The 17,004-nt window shown below is 42.6% G+C and overlaps 2 protein-coding genes across 2 annotated transcripts; one reads left to right on the plus strand and one right to left on the minus strand.

Moving 5' to 3' along the window:
* The first annotated feature begins 1,220 nt into the window (after positions 1–1,220).
* On the plus strand, positions 1,221–1,715 carry LOC142469299 (histone H3). The gene has a single exon (XM_075576229.1). The coding sequence runs from the start codon at positions 1,271–1,273 to the stop codon at positions 1,679–1,681; it is 411 nt and encodes a 136-aa protein (XP_075432344.1). The 5' UTR covers positions 1,221–1,270; the 3' UTR covers positions 1,682–1,715.
* A 1,010-nt stretch (positions 1,716–2,725) lies between these two features.
* Positions 2,726–3,614, minus strand: LOC142469300 (histone H1.01-like). Its single transcript, XM_075576230.1, is given in 2 exon segments — positions 2,726–3,038; positions 3,040–3,614. Coding segments are annotated over 2 exon segments (678 nt in total). The 5' UTR covers positions 3,589–3,614; the 3' UTR covers positions 2,726–2,909.
* Positions 3,615–17,004: the final 13,390 nt, after the last annotated feature.

Consider the following 17,004-nt stretch of genomic DNA (forward strand, 5'->3'; position numbering starts at 1 on the left):
ACTAAAGGAGCAATTTGGATTCCGGAAGGACCACTCAACCAACCATCAGCTGCTGCGAGTCGTTGACATAATAAGCCATGGATTCAACATCCACAAATCAACTGGAGTTGTCTTCTTGGACGTGGCCAAAGCGTTTGACAGAGTTTGGCATGAAGGACTACTGCACAAAATGATCAACCTGAAATTCCCAAACTACCTGATTAAGCTGACTGCAAGCTACTTGCGGGAGCGCACATTCCACGTGGCTGTGCGGGAAGAGCTCTCAACAACACGCCCCATCCGCGCTGGCGTGCCACAGGGATCAGTCCTGGGACCTTTCCTTTTCAACCTCTTCATGAATGACATCCCCACAGACCTCCACAAGACTCAACTGGCACTCTACGCAGACGATGTGGCAGTCATCTCCCAGTCCTTCAGAGAGAAAGAAGTAGCTAAGAACATCCAGAAAGCACTAGACATGCTATCAACATGGTACAGCGACTGGCAAGTAGGACTGAACTCCAGCAAGACTACAGCTACACTGTTTACCAAAAAGAGGATCAAGGCACACCCGCCAACACCCTCAACGGAGAGGCTGTCAAATGGGAGCCAAACAGCTCTTACCTAGGTGTAATCCTAGATAGCAAACTAAGCTGGAGAAACCACATTGAGAAGATTCAACAGAAGGCAACAACCAAGCTGGCAGCACTGTACCCTCTGCTGAAGACAAGGACCATGCCCATCAAGAGCAAAGTCAATGTGATCAAGGCGATCATTAGACCCACAATGACATACGCCTCCCCGGTGTGGAGTGGTTGCCACCAACATCAAAGATCATCTCTCCAAAAATTACAGAACAAGGCGCTGCGGATTGCGTCCAACGCTCCACTTCCTACAAGAATAGCAGACCTTCATAGGGAACTGGGTATCGAGATGTTAGATGAACATCTAAAGAAGCTCAACAAGAAATTCTACAAGGAACTGGACCAGAACTCAAATCCGCTGATCAAGAAGCTTGCTGCGATCTCTGCAAACCCATTTGACCGCTACCCACGACCCATCACAGCGCTGAACCTGTGAAACCAACTCAACTGTGGCAAGTAACACAGATCAAGAAGCTTCCTAAAGAGTGCGACAATACACTCAACAAGAGAACTTGGAGTAATGAGGCTCAAGCCTCGGTATCCAATATCACCACTGACAGATTTAATCTGTCAGTCAGAACAGAACGGTCAGTGATTTTTAGTCAGAGTTAGGTTAGGATCGGAGAGGATCACTGTCACAGCAAAGGATGGCCCGGACCAAGCAAACCGCCCGGAAATCCACCGGAGGAAAGGCTCCCCGTAAGCAGCTAGCGACCAAGGCTGCCAGAAAGAGCGCTCCGGCCACCGGCGGAGTGAAGAAGCCTCACCGCTACCGGCCCGGTACTGTGGCTCTCCGGGAGATCCGCCGCTACCAGAAGTCCACCGAGCTGCTTATCCGCAAGCTGCCCTTCCAGCGCCTGGTCCGGGAGATCGCCCAGGACTTCAAGACTGATCTACGCTTTCAGAGCTCGGCCGTCATGGCTCTGCAGGAGGCCAGCGAGGCTTATCTGGTGGGGCTCTTCGAGGACACCAACCTATGCGCTATCCACGCCAAGAGAGTCACCATCATGCCCAAGGACATCCAGCTGGCCCGCAGGATCAGAGGGGAGAGAGCTTAGGCTAACTGCACCCACTTCATTTACACCCAGAACACAAAGGCTCTTTTCAGAGCCACCAAATTATCAATCAAATTGGCTAATAGATCAATATTAACAGATACGTATAGTGATCTCCATATAGAGAATTATAAAGGAGACGTATCCACATCCCTTTTAGGCGTCACAATATAGATAAAGGCATATTCGGTAGTTGTGCATATAAGTTTAAGATGTTTTATATACACATACAATCGTTTTTGTACGCTATATATAGGCACACGTAACTAAAAAGAAACCTGGCTAGTCTGATTTCATATGTTGTACATAGAAAGTAGTAATTCTCCCCCTTCTACGTCACTTTCATGTGCCTCCGGAGATCAAACTGAAGTTTTATGGGAACTTTTGTGCTTGATACTTGATAGGTTCCTGTCTGTTTGCTCATTGTTTAGCACCCACTGTACCCTAACTACATAATTATCTAGTATTGTTACCTCCACAATGAACTGTATAGGTTCCGGGTCTAAAGTAGTAGTGTGTTCTATGAGATTCAAGTAACACACTAAACAGTCCTTATAAGGATCTGAGGTAAGGAACAAATCTTACAGGGTGTGCTCTTAGGTAAGTACTGATAGCTGCAAATCACTAATGGCAAACACTGGCCTAGGGTGAATACCTGTTTACACTAATGAGGCGAGGTCTCTTTTCACCACATTATAGTAGTATCCTCACTTGCTGATTTGGATATCTATCTATATAGTGCGCTGTGCCAACGAGGCAGACCAGGCTAGGATCTGGGTTGATACAGCAACTACACTGATTGTAGCTCTACGGTAGTCCGTTACAGTGACCACATGACTGATTCCTTGGGGACAGTAGTTGATTTATCCACTAGTCCACCACTGCTTGTTACACACTGAGGTTTACTCGCAGTCATATTTACTGATCCAGAACACTGAACAGTGTTCAGACCTTAGGATCCTAGCGTTTAATACTCGTATTAAAACCCATCATTTTAATTTTGGTTATTAAAGAGTTGATGTTGTATCTATTTCATTTCACATCCAGTTGGTGTCTGAGAGCCCATACTAGGTTTATTTTCTTTGCCTGTTCTCCGGTGTAAAACAAACCATTGCATGTGATAAGATGGAGACACATTCTAAGTTACACATTATGTGCAGAGCTCTCTTTGTGGGGTTGTGGTGGCTCTTAAAAGAGCCTTTGTGTTTGTAAGAGGCTGAAGTTCTCGGTCTCACTTCTTAGAAGCTGCTGCCCTCTTGGGCTTTGCTGCCTTGGCCTTAGCTGGACTCTTAGCAGCTTTGGGCTTTGCAACCTTTTTAGCCGCCGGGCTCTTCACAGCCTTCTTGGGCTTGGCAACTTTAAGACTTCTTCGGACTTTTTGCTGCCTTCTTGGCGGCCGCAGGTTTCTTCACCTTTTTCGGGCTTTTCTTCACTCCCGCAGGAGCCTTTTTGGGCTTCTTGGGGGACTTGGCGGGTTGTTTCCTTGCCGCTGGCTTCTTGGCGGGTTGTTTCCTTGCCGCTGGCTTCTTGGGTTTCCCCGCCTCCTGTTTCCTGGCCGCCTTCTCCTTGCTCTCCAGCTGCTTCTTATTCAGCTTGAACGATCCGGAGGCTCCGCTCCCTTTCAGCTGGATCAGGGTTTCCTTGCTCACCAAGCCCTTAAGAGTCAGCTTCAGGCAGCTGTTATTCTTCTCCACATCGTAGCCTCCTGCAGCCAGAGCCTTCTTCAGAGCGGACAGGGAGACCCCGCTGCGCTCTTTAGAGGCGGACACAGCTCTCACTAGAAGATCGGACACGCTGGGACCGGACTTTGCTGGGCGGCTTTTCGAGGCTCCCGCCGCTTTCTTCGGCTGCTTCTTCTTGGCGGAGCTTTCAGCTGGAGGAGGAGGAGGCGCAGGAGCGGTCTCGGCCATTTCAGCTGCAGCAGGTAAAATCCCGGAACACAGAGACAGAAAGTTATACTGGGGCGGGGGGCTGCCGGGAGTTATATACAGAGCCTGCTGCTCTTTGATTGGTTAGTGTTCGGAGTGAGCTTCTCTCTCATTGGTTATAATCAATGAGCCCCGCCCCTGTCTCTCATCCTCCTGGATCACAAACACTGCTCTGACTTTGTGTTTCTGAGGCTGCAAGAAAAGGGCATTTTATCCTCTAATTATTACTACAATTCCCCTTTTTGCATTTCATTTATAAGGAATTATATTCTCTTCACTGTTGTATCATTTTGTTGTTGGAAAAGTACAAACACAATTAGGAATAATGGGTGAAAGTTCGGCTCTGTATCATGGGATTTGCCAGATTGTCTTCATATCTGTCTATTTCTGTCACTTTTACTTTGCTCAGACTACATGTGCCACCTCCATCCTCATACAGTGACACAAAGAACATATTATTGTACAGTATCAGTTTCAAATAAAGTGCATACCAATATATAAAGATGGTCTGGGGATTCACTATATATGTACAAGTAGCACAGAAGTCTGCATTGCTGTCATGTTGTTCCATTACCCCCGTACTGAGCTCTGTATTATTTAATTGTCAGATATGAATATTTGTTATTGAATGGGAGATTCAAAAACCCTGTATTACACCTGTTCTGCAAATGATTAGTTTAGAATTCTATGTATGTAACATGTTTTCTAAGAAGAAAAAAATTCATAGTAACATACACATCATATGAATTACTGTAAATATTTTAATAATGTAACAATAAAACAAATATTTTTTTAAGCTTTATAACAGAATTGTGATGTGTTATAAAGTTGTATTTCAGTTATCAAATAATATGTATATATTAATGGATGAATAGGTCATTAGTCAGCCTGTGGGTTGTTATGTAACCATGTACTGTAATGTTCCTGTATTAGCACTCTTTATAGGAACTGCAATGTTTTGTGACCATAATCGTTAACCAAATTGTGTGAAGCGAAGTTTCCTCTTAACAGGAGATTGCTATCCTGCCCATGATATGTTTTTAATTCCTGCACAACACATCCAGCAATTTGCTGCCACATTACTGCAGGATGTGTAGACCTTTCTCTTCATATGCATAGCAATGTGCTGCTACCTACTTCAAGATGTGCAAGACCCTTTCACACACTTATAAATTGATACACCTTCCATGTTTGTTAGATTATACATATGAATAATTGTTTTAGTAAACACTCTGGAAGCCACTGCCTGGATCACAGTAACCTTTGTATTTTTCTGGTTTGTTCTCTTTGGTTATAATTGTATGTTTTTTTATACAAAACCTGTGTAGCACTTTCTCCCTCTCCGGTTTTACGACGGTGGCGCCAATGATGAGAGGCTGCGGTAGTTTTTCTGTCCCTCACTGACAAGATCAGGTTGTATAGCTTCATTCTCCTGGCTAAGTTGTGCTGTGCCGTCATCCAATACTGAGCACTAGTGATCGCGATGTTGCCTTTATGCGTGAATATGAGGAGATCATTTGTAGGATTCACTCTGCTCAGGCTAGATTAACAGCTGTTCCAGACAGTCACGCTGCAACATCTACCTATATGTGCTAAGTATTGATACTCAATCTGTGATAAATATTGACATGGGAATTTTTGAATGCTATGTAACGAATCTGTGTGCTATATTGCTTGGAATACTGAAGTGTGCAATTCAGATCTATTACCACTTGGTGATATTATACAGAAGGAGTTAATTGCAGAAACTATTCTGCTCTGGTGATACATACAGCCGTCTCAGCTGGTCAGGTTGTCAGGCTAGTTAACATTTGCTGGATATTAGCATGCATTAGAAGCTTCGTTTCATGCTCAATACAATGTTACTCAATTGTGTGTGCTTGGGCTACTCCATGTAACGTTTTGATCATTGAAGTTTGTTATTTAGACTTTAGGACACATGATGCTATTTTGTATCTATGCTATGCAGACTATATTTAGTCTTGTGGTCGTTTTTCTACACTCCACACTTATTAATATTGTGACGAAGAGCATATTTATGTCCTTACTGGCACTATATATAAGCAGGTGGTTGCAATAATATACTATGGGCTAGCCATTTATACATAGAGAGATACAGCTGCAGTTTATTGTATTATCGTGACCTATTACACCTCTAAATATTAAAGCATGTATGCAAATGTAGATGGTTAATTCACCATCTGTTCATTTATAACTGGATATTTTAGTTCTGATGTCTGACTTCATCCTTATATGGTTATTATGCGATTGCACCTTTCTATATAAGCTATAAGTGGAATACAAGATTAAAGACTTAGACCTCTATGGACATTAAACATCTATGAGGAGTTATATGATGTGAAGATACTACATCAAATTAGAGGTCTAGATTATACATGGATATCTATTTTTTACTAATAAAAATATTCCACCTATTAGTGTATTATTGTGGACAGAAACTACACAATTAATCCATGGTGTTTGGATACATACACATGTTACTTGATATATGCATCCTCTCATTGGGGAATTTTACTGCACTGTAAATAAAATCACGAATCGTCGACGTCAAATGTTTAATAAAACTGTATTTTTTTTCCAGGTATTAGTGCTACATAAGAGGATATTTATATCATAACTTTGTTCTCTTAATCTGGATATTAGAATCTGTAGGATCATTTGAGATCTTTATATCCAAATAGTTACTTTGAGTGCAAGTGGTAGGGACACTTATGTGGGGGTCTTTCTCTTCTCCATCAAAAGTTTGAATATTTCGAAGGAGACAGCACGGAAACAGCTACAGGACTTTAAGCAGAAACGTTTCTAAGTCCCACTTTCAGTAACATTTCCAGCGGACAGCGTCTGAAGTCTGGAACCAGATATTTTCTAAGTGAGACTTTCAGCACCATTTGGAGTGGAAAGAGTGGGAGCTGCTGGAGGCTCATGCCGATGTGAGCTCCAGGACTTTCCAGGACTTTTCGGGCTAAGTCCCGGTCAACCAACGAACTATTTAAAGACTTTGTTTCAATCAGGAAAGTTAGTTTTCAACCCCAAACCCCCAATAAGTGTATTTTCTTCTGTCTATGGTAATCCATGGTGTGTTTGCCTATCTCTACGGAATACATAAACATTTATTTTTATTTATTGGCTGTGACGGGAGCTTTGTGACAGGCTATAATAATACACCAAATAACTGGGTTGAACTGAACGAGGCTTAGGTATAATAAAGTATATTTATTCCTTAAATAGGTGAACACAGCAATATAGTACAGTAACAGGCAAGAAGTAACACTTACTTGGGGTGGGGAATGAGAAGTATCAGATAGCAATTCTCCAGCAATCAGGTAACAATCAAGATGGTATCAGAAGACCAAGGATATAGGGTTGACCACAGTTTATATATCTTTTGTAACCCTATCCTTAACCTTAATTACAGGCTATTGGATAACAATTTTCTGTATCCAATCTTTAACGTGGGAACACATTTTAATCCATGCCCTCCTGCTAGTTAGCTCATGCGCACTAGGACCCTGGGGTCTCATTTCTGTAGCCCCACATTTACATCGGGAATGCCAGCCAGTCTACCAAATGGAATTTCTGGCAGGATACCCTTTGTTGGAAGGTGTACAATATGACACTCACAGACTGCTCTGGTTTGAGTCGTCTCCGCCCTCAGGTAAACAGTGAGGGTGGCAAAACCCTTTGAACAGTACTTAGGTCCTAGACATTGGGTCGCCTCTCTAACCATATGCTTCATTGTATGCAAATGAATTTCCTCTGGGTTTTATCCCTGCCTTGGGATACAGTATTATAGGAAAAATACAAACATATTAAAATATCAGGTTCCATTTGGTCCAGCAGGTCCAAACTACCCAGATTTCAATGCCGGAACTGGGACACCATATGGTCTGAGTTTCAGCCTGCTACGACCTTCGGAACCAGAGTTACACATATACTGCTGCGGCAGCTTTTATTCTAACAAATCACCGGTTTGTCCTTGGCTTGTTCCTGGAATGCGACGCTGTTCACCTGGCGCATGCCGCGTTCACCTTGCGTTCCCAGCCACGGGTCATGCCCGGCTGATGCGTTTATTGATAATGGTTCAGATTTTAATAGGCTGCAATGCTTCGCGTGTCCGCCAGATGGCAGAAATTCATGCATTGTAATGCGCCGAATCAGTAATGTGTCGGCTTGCAGGTGTTTCGTTTAAAAAATATACTGTACCACAGTGTGCTATTGTAACTTGGCCTTGGCCTTGAGACTGAAGGAAGAGTTGCAAAAATGTATCAATTTAGGCTTTTCATATTAAAGAAAGACAAAGACCAGTTTCAGTTTCTGTTACACTATTCTCCAGAGACCCACCCGCCATGAGTGTTCAAGTGCAGCCCGCTTTCCAAAAACCCGACAGAAGTTACGCGTATTTGATATGGGCCGCGATTAATGCAACAGATGATAAGATGGCAACAGTTGCTCAAATTTATCAGTATTTTATCGAAAACTATGACTTTTACAAATTTTCGCCAACTCCTCATACGTGGAAACGTGCAGTAAGGAAAAGGTTATGTAGCGATCACTGTTTTCACCGTATTGAGCCCCAATTTGTTGGAGGGTATTGGTGTGTGTCACCGGATTTTTCCAGTATCTATGATCATGAAGGCGGCAAAAGGCGAAGGGTCATGTTAAAACCAACTAAGAAGCGACAGTCGCTGCCAAGCAATGCACCAGCACCAGCACCGGCTTCCAATGACGGTCCCACTGTCAGTGACAACCCTGAGCCTGAGTCGGATTTTGCGTGCAGTTTTGATGAAGCTTGCATGTACCTAAGCGATTTCCAGCCTCACCTGCTGACTACAGGTGGACTAGTCCCACTGCAAACTATCGACGTGGATGATGAAGAAAGCTGGACTGCCAGTGGACCGGCGCCGGTGCCAGCTGAATGGGAAATTCTATGGTGTGTACTTTATTGTTGCCGTATTATTTTGGTGGGGCTGGCTGGGTACTTCTTTAGGGGGCTGACCATTACTGTACATTAAAACTTTTCTTTTTGTTTTTCCTCAGAAAAGAAAATGGCTAATGGGAGGATTTCGATAGATAATATTGTACTGTATGCTGATGTTTTCCGGCCGTACAGTATACTGTGTAATAAACCCGAATAAATAAAACTATGCATTTATTCTACATGTTCAGTATCGTTTCATTATGTGTCTTCTACAGTATACTGTACAGTGGTATACAGTGCCTAACATCTATGGGCAAAAATAATTTTATTTCTAGGTGCCCTAGAACACAAGTTCCCACGCCAATTGCCCGTGAACTTGACCGGGGCCCTAAGTAGTTCCCACGCCAATTGCGCGAATATAATGTATAATAACCCATTCTGTGGGTCTGAGCGGTTTGAAATTCGCTTGGTCCTCATGCGGAAGGACCCTTGCCATAGTGGAAAAATATCAGCCTTCCACGACCCCCGGAACCGGAGATACAAAAAGACAGTTTAAAAGCACATTACCAAAGTGGCTTTTTTTCTGCCATGCAAGTCAATGGCAGAAACCTGAACTTTAACATTACCCTGACTCCGTTCTGTTGCCAAATAAAATGAATTTTATTTCTAGGTGCCCTAGAACAGAAGTTCCCACGCCAATTGACCTAGTTCCCACGCCAATTGCGCCCTCATTGCTCTTTTTTTACAATGTTGCCAATCTTGCTGCTTTGCAGTCAGGCAGTAAAAAAACAGTGCAGCAATCCTCTACATTTGTTACACTGTCAAAGGAGCAAATGGAAACAATGTGAGGCAATTCAACATGTTCTTTTATTGGTGGAGTCAGTACAAAAACATTTATTTACAAATACTGTACAATGTTTAAACATTTAAAGTGCACAGCAATTATAACCATCAACACACAATAATACATACTGCAGACTTTGTTAAATTCTTCTGCCACATTGAAATCGGAGAAACATTTACAAAACATTTGTAAAACATGGAGATACCTGAAAAATGGACGTTTATACTGTATGAATATTAATTTATAATACAGTATATATGCAGTATATATTGTGACATAGTCCAAAGATGTTAGGCAGCTTTCTGCCCCGTTTTAGGTCCGAAAGTGCAGGAATAGTTAAAAATGATCCATTCCACAGCTTCACATTAACTCAGACTGCTGGATGGAAAATCCAGACCACAGATTACAATGGCTCTAGTTCTCCCTCACCTGCTCTTCTAATCACTTGCACAGGTATTTAGAACAGAGAGGTTTGCATTTCACTCTCTCTCCTTAGAGCCTGGAGGCTGGGGGTATCGCTGCTCCCCTGTATCCAGTTTCGGGGTGGACTTCCCCTCCAAGTATCACAGTACCAGAGGATTTAACTGGACACTTGGGACCGTGTTCCCACCACGAACAGATAAGACAAAACAAATGTTTATTGCTGTTGCTAAAAGACTGTGCTGTATCTAGTGACCCTAAATGAGAGGGCATTGTTTTAAGCTGGGGAACCAGGTTAGTTGGCCCAGCCGCAGTTAGAGGCTGTTTCTGATGTGTAGTTAGATCCCTGAAAGGGATAGGATTTCTTTATATGATTTGGTTTTTATTTCTTAAAAGTGACATTGTGTGAAATGTTATAACACTGATATGAGTAAACCACTGAATGAAAATATCTGAGTGCCTCTAACCTACACATGTTAAAGCTGCAGTCCCTTATTGGGATGAAAATAAAGCAGGCAGAAGCCTGAGTTAAGCAATGTAATACTTTGCATGATCCCGTTTTTTGTATAAATAACCCTAGAAGACTGTGTCGGGAAGAACCCAGACAGACGTCAGCGCTACAAAAGAGGGGCGTTTGTCACAATATATATACTGTATATAAAATCTACTGTTTGTTTTTGGTGCATGGGGCACAGGGAGTTAAAGTGACTTGCTTTTTATGTACTATATTTGGGGATTGTCTTTGGGGGTTTATTCATCAAATTATTATGATGAACTGCCTTTTGAAATTACAGTGCTGTTAACTATTTCAGCCACACACCTCCAGAGTTTTTAATCCCTCCCTAGCCAAGCGTCAATCGGCTGAGTCACCCTATCCTACCAACCCCCTCTCTCCACTGGGTCGTTAATCTTCTGCATATTGCCATTGTGTTCTTAATCCACCCATAGCCGAGCTACAAAGACTCAGTACGCCTGCGTCTAATCACACCATCCCCCTCCCCCAACCCTTAGAGGCCTGTTGTTTTAATGGTAACGCTTTGGAAAATCCCCTCTCGAATTTGAAATGTAAATCTGATGTGCACAGCACTGTGAGAATTGAAAGTAAACTGATACTGTATTTCATCAGGGTGTGAAAACATTTGTCAGTCAGTATGGTTTACAGTCACATGTTTTAAATACAATACAGTACATTCTTTAATATCTTTAAAATAAAAATATATAAATATATAAATATAATTTAAAATAATCCGTTCTGTGGGTCTGAGTGGGTTGAAATTCTCCTGGTCCTCATGCGGAAGGACCCTTGCCATAGTGGCAAAATATCAGCCTTGCACGACCCCCGGAACCGGAGATACCAAAAGACAGTTTAAAAGCACATTACCAAAGTGGCTTTTTTTCTGCCATGCAAGTCAATGGCAGAAACCTGAATTTTAACATTACCCTGACTCCATTCTGTTGCCACGAGAGGGTCGCAATTTGCCATGCAATCCTGCCGCAACTAGGACTACATGGTGACCGAATCTGAGCCCTTTAGGTTGAACAGAACCGGAGTTGTGGGTTCCAGGTTTCTGTTCATTCTGACTTAGCCGGTTCAAAGCTTTCTCCGCCATTACGCTCAATGGTAGGACCCTCCTCGCCGGCGTCACCCTTTCTCGCCGCCATTACTGCTCGGACCCTGTTGGGGTCAAGTGAGGGGGTTCCTAACATCTAGGGGCAAATTTTATCCCTGCTCTGGCGTCGGGGAAACAGGGGCATTAGCACCGAGCAAATAATGTATGCCCGCAATGTCAGCCTCTATCTTCTCCATCCGTTGATCCATCCGTTGTTCCATTTGTAGCATCCATTGCTCCACATTTAACATGGTCTCCAGAAGCAGATCTATCTTTGCCAGCACAATAGAATTCCCAGGGAGATCCACACTTATCCCATTCAGCATCCGGTCTAACGAGCTGATTCTTGTGCATGGCGTCTGGACATCTGGGGGGATGGGTTCAACAGAGGATGAGATGGGGGTTCCATGGACAGAAGCAGCATCGATGGAGAGTGGAGGAGGTTTACCTGTGGATACCCGGTAGAGGAGAAGCGGCAGCGTCGTCGAAGAGGGATGGAGAAAGTGACCTATGGATTTCCGGGCGAGAAGCAGAGTCGTCTAAGCGCAAAGGAGACAGTGACCCGTGGATTTCAGAGGCGGCAGCGTCGTCAGATGGAACCGGAGAAGATGGGGGTGGAGAAGATGGGATGAAGATTTCAGGGACAGCTACAGCAGAGTCGTCAAAGCATATGGGAGGAAGTGGTCTGCGGATTCGATGGGTTGGCTGCCAATCGTTTTGTGTCGAGAGTACATCACCGTATATCTTCTTCACATAATGAGGCTTACGTCTAATTAAACCCTTAACCTTTGGGGTCAGCAGAAGATTTTCTTTATTGACCTTAGCCTGTCGCTTTGCCCTTGGCGTGGAAACGGCAACCGCCTTTCGCTTTTTCAGCATGACAGGCACGGCAGAGGTGAGATGGTTCTTGCGTCCATAGAACCGGGGTTGCTCCATGGAAGCATGTGACACAATGCAGTACAGTATCTGGACAAGGGCAAGTTCAGATAAAGATCATGGAGTGGTGGGCTATGCAAAGTGTGTGTACAGTGATGATAATATGGTGCTCAGAGTACACAGACCTATATATTAATAAAGGGAGAATAAAAGCTAACTGGGGAATGTTCAGTAACTATAAGTAGTACAACAACCTATGATGGGGCTCCAGTCACCCTGAAGGTAGGGGTAGGTGCATGAAAACACCCTCCTTTACCTCATTGGGCTGGCCTCAGGTAAAGTACTCACAAAATAAAGCCTCCAGTAGCTATCTCCATCTGCGTGCAGCTGTATCCTGGTGAGGGAGATCCAAAATAGTGTGTGTGCAGCGCACAGCCAAGAAGGGGATGAGGAGCAGGTCTGGCAAAAAATCTTTATTTTGAGTCCATAAAAACGGGGGTTACAACCTTCAACGCGTTTCGTGCATCGGGATGCGGGATCATACCTATTGGTTAATATGGGTTATGACGTCATTGGGTTTTTGGCGCCAAAACAGAATCAGCTGCTATTTAAATGTCCTGCACACCACACATTACACTTCTTGATAAAGTGCCTGCGATGCACGAAACGCGTTGAAGGTTGTAACCCCCGTTTTTTTGGACTCAAAATAAAGATTTTTTGCCAGACCTGCTCCTCATCCCCTTCTTGGCTGTGCGCTGCACACACACTATATGCAAAGTGTGTGACCTTTTATGCATGGCGACCAGGTACAGGTGTTGAAAGTGGGCGTACTCTAATGTGAGTCATTACCGTATAAATACACCATCCATTTTGTGGATTGACTGCACATATAATACACATCGACTAAACATCGAATATACATGCTTGTGTTTGTATTTCTTTCTACTCGCAGCAATACCTGTTAAAAAGATTTCAAAGGATCTCAGCATGCTAATTAAGGCGATGTACACGAGCGGAAACCGAATTGCTGCTATCCAATGCTGGTTAGCTACTTCTGGCCTCGTTGTGCCATCAAACACCGTGAGCTATCATGCATACGGAAAAAACAGAGACCGGAAAAGGGCACCAAGGGTAACTAACGCGTAAGTAAATTTATAAAACTTAACAAAAATAAATATAGAAAACTGTACTGTACATCTACAGTACAGTTCTGTATCTACTGTAATACTGTTGTTATTTCTGTTGATTTATATTACAACATACAGTAGTTTGTCTATTTATATTTATAGTACAGCAGTATACATTTTTTGTATATTTCAATTAATCTTACAACGGTATACATAGGATGTATATTTATATTTATATTACAACAGTATATGTATTTTGTATATTTATATTTATAGTACAACAGTATATATATTTTGTCTATTTATATTTATAGTACAGCAGTATACATTTTTTGTATAATTCAATTAATCTTACAACGGTATATATAGGATGTATATTTATATTACAACAGTATATTTATATTTAAAGTACAACAGTATATATATTTTGTCTATTTATATTTATAGTACAGCAGTATACATTTTTTGTATATTTCAATTAATCTTACAACGGTATATACAGTATAGGATGTATATTTATATTTATATTACAACAGTATATTTATTATGTATATTTATATTTATAGTACAAAGGTATACATTTTTTGTATATTTATATTGACTGTATATTACAACATTACATTTATATACATTTTATATTGCTGCATATTAATAAAACAATATAATTTCTTTACATTGTAGGGAGACAACTATTCTGGTGGACAAATTAAGTGACGAGAATAATGAGAGGAGTGCATTAAGGGTTAAAAACACTCTGCAGAAAAAGCACAACCTGACTGTATCCGAGACCAGCATAAAGAAGATGAGACTCAGCATTGGATGGAAATATGGACGTGTGAGGTTAGTACTGGACAGTACAGGAGGTAAAAGTGTTGTTTCGCAAACTGTACTGCACTGTGCCGCTAATTTTTTTTATTCCTTGTCATTACAGAGCGTACCCCATGATACGGGACGCAAACAAAATCAAAAGAGTGATCCAGTCCCAGGCATGGATCGACAGCGGGGAGACTTTCCAGGATTGCATCTTCACTGATGAGTCTACTGTGTCGCTGGAGAGATTTGCAGGATTTGCGTTCCACAAAAAAGGCCGCATATCTTTGAAGCCACGGCCAAAACACCCTGTGAAGCTGCATGTGTGGGGTGCCATCTCTAGGCGTGGACTGGGATGCATTGTCATCTTTGAAGGTAAAATTTATCAAATATAATGTCGCCTAATGCAGTGTACTTGACTAGTGTTGCCTTACCGTATGCACTGTACTGTACTATTGTGCAGTTTTTTGAGCACTTTTCTTTTCTTGCTATAGGAATCATGAATAAAGCTTTCTTCCAAGACAACATTGTGCCCGAGATAGTGCAATACCTCACACGCGACTTCCCCAATGGTCACCGCTTCTACCAGGACAACGATCCCAAGCACACCGCGTCAACGGCGCATATCCTTGAGCGCGGCATCAACTGGGTGAAGACGCCAGCGTAGTAAGTGCAGTAGACTGTGTCCCATTTTTGTTCCCCACTGTTTTTAGCTCTTAAACCAATTGTCCTTTCTTTCCAATGACAGATCGCCAGACTTCAATCCGATCAAAATGGTCTGGCATCAGCTGAAGAACGATATCCGGAAAGTGGCGAAACCCTCCAAAAAGGACGAGTTGTTGAAAGGCATAATGAGTTTTTGGAACGATGTGCTCACCATGGAACGCTGCAATAAATATATAGACCATATTGCCACTGTGTTGCCCATTGTCATCGCGCGTAATGGGCAAGCATTAGGAAAGTAGTACTGTGCTGTAGTATTGTAAGTACTAGAGGGAGAGGGGGGGAAGGGAACCCTCGCTACTGCTAGCTGGATGTATGTGAAGTGGAGGTGCTACTATCAGGGGATAAACAGATAGGGTAACAACAAAAGAGCAAGAGCCCCAAGGAGAGCACTCACACACTAGTATATATGAACAGGTATACCAGATACCATGTGGTGATGGGGAGGAGTGAGTGAACTGTAAAATTATATAATCCTTTATTTGAGTCGTGATTCAGAACAATAAAATATAGGGGAAACGCTGTGGGTCAAGTGAGATACTATTATGAGCCAGTATACAGCGAATTAAAATTGGACGAATGGACCAGGGTAACAGTCCATGTGCTATCTAAACGCCTATATTGACCAATGCTGATGTAGACAACTGCCCATATCAGTATAGTCCCCACCGTAGTATGTGGTAGGGGATAACACTGATGTCCTATGATAAGGATATGGCCAGATACTGTACGTGCTGAGGTAGATAGTCACAGTGAATAACTATAAGCCTACTAGCAAATAAGCAGTGCGTATTAGTGGTTATCTAAACAGTACAGAAGTAGTGTCTGTTAACATGTTAGATTCCCAATATGGGGAACCGTATGTAGATGGTAATATAGGGTCCAGACTCCTAGGTCCTAGTTACTACCACCACAGTATGTAAAGAATGGTGTGATGGTGATCTACAGCAGGGACATGTGCAGATATCCACACAGGTAAGTATCAAGGTGAGTATCTGTACGGCCCAGTGATCAGTAGGTCGTAGATGTATCAATAATGACTCTATGATTGCACACACAGTGCCAATTCACATGCATAGGGACCGTAAATTGCCCCGCCTGTATGGAGACAGTATGGAGTGCAGAGTCAGTAGCTGCTGAACAGTGCACAAGTCGTGCCTGTTAACATGAATCGTATAGTCATGTGTGTTTCCATAGGGTATAAAGTCAGTAACTGCTACTACAGTACACTAGTCGTGCCTGTAAACATGAATCATATAGTCATGTGTGCATCCATACAGTGTAGAGAGCAAGATTGGTAAGTGCTACTACAGTACACAAGTAGTGCCTGTTAACATGAACCATGGAGGAATCACGGGATTCATTCGTCCTGTGTACACGAGCATACCTCTAATGACATGGCCGGGCACCATCAGCTGGAAACCGGGTGCTCAAATGTATCAGCCAGGGGTGCGCTCGTGGTTTAGATAACTATTTACAGAATGCTGTAGTAGCGAAGCCCCATTTCGGAGCCTGCTGGGGATAGGAAGCACTCCGACCGTAAGCACATGTCCCGCCCCTCTGACGTGATGACGTCATCAATCGCCGACGTACGTTTCGCTAGTACTGCTTTGTCAAGGCTGGCTTTTGTAAGTATTGTAAGTACTGTATGATACAGGTAAGTATGGCACATATTTTTTCCAGACTTTTTTTATACTCTTTCCAGATAGTAAGAGCATACAGTAGTTAGTTTTTTCTTTACAGAGAGAGCAGCACCAGCCATCAGGTTACAGTACATAGAATTTAACAGTAGTCAGAGTATACAGTAGTTCCAGTGTACAGTAGACTAGTTTGACAGTACTACAGTAACTGCCTACTAACTGCTCCATTTTTTTCTTTCCAGAGAAAGCTGCACCAGCCACCTACAGTAGTTATTATACAGTACATTACAGTACTGTATATAGTATTAAATAATATTCTTATAAATGTGCATTACTCATGTTTCCCCATGTTTTACAAATGTTTTCCAAATGGTTATCCAATTTCAAGCTGCCAAAAGAACTTAATAAA

The sequence above is a fragment of the Ascaphus truei genome, chromosome 18 (assembly GCF_040206685.1).
Source record: "Ascaphus truei isolate aAscTru1 chromosome 18, aAscTru1.hap1, whole genome shotgun sequence".
Taxonomy (NCBI): Eukaryota; Metazoa; Chordata; class Amphibia; order Anura; family Ascaphidae; genus Ascaphus; species Ascaphus truei.

Bases quoted from the DNA above. Each gene is read 5' to 3' on its own strand.
- LOC142469299 (XM_075576229.1), top strand. From the start codon at position 1,271: ATGGCCCGGACCAAGCAAACCGCCCGGAAATCCACCGGAGGAAAGGCT.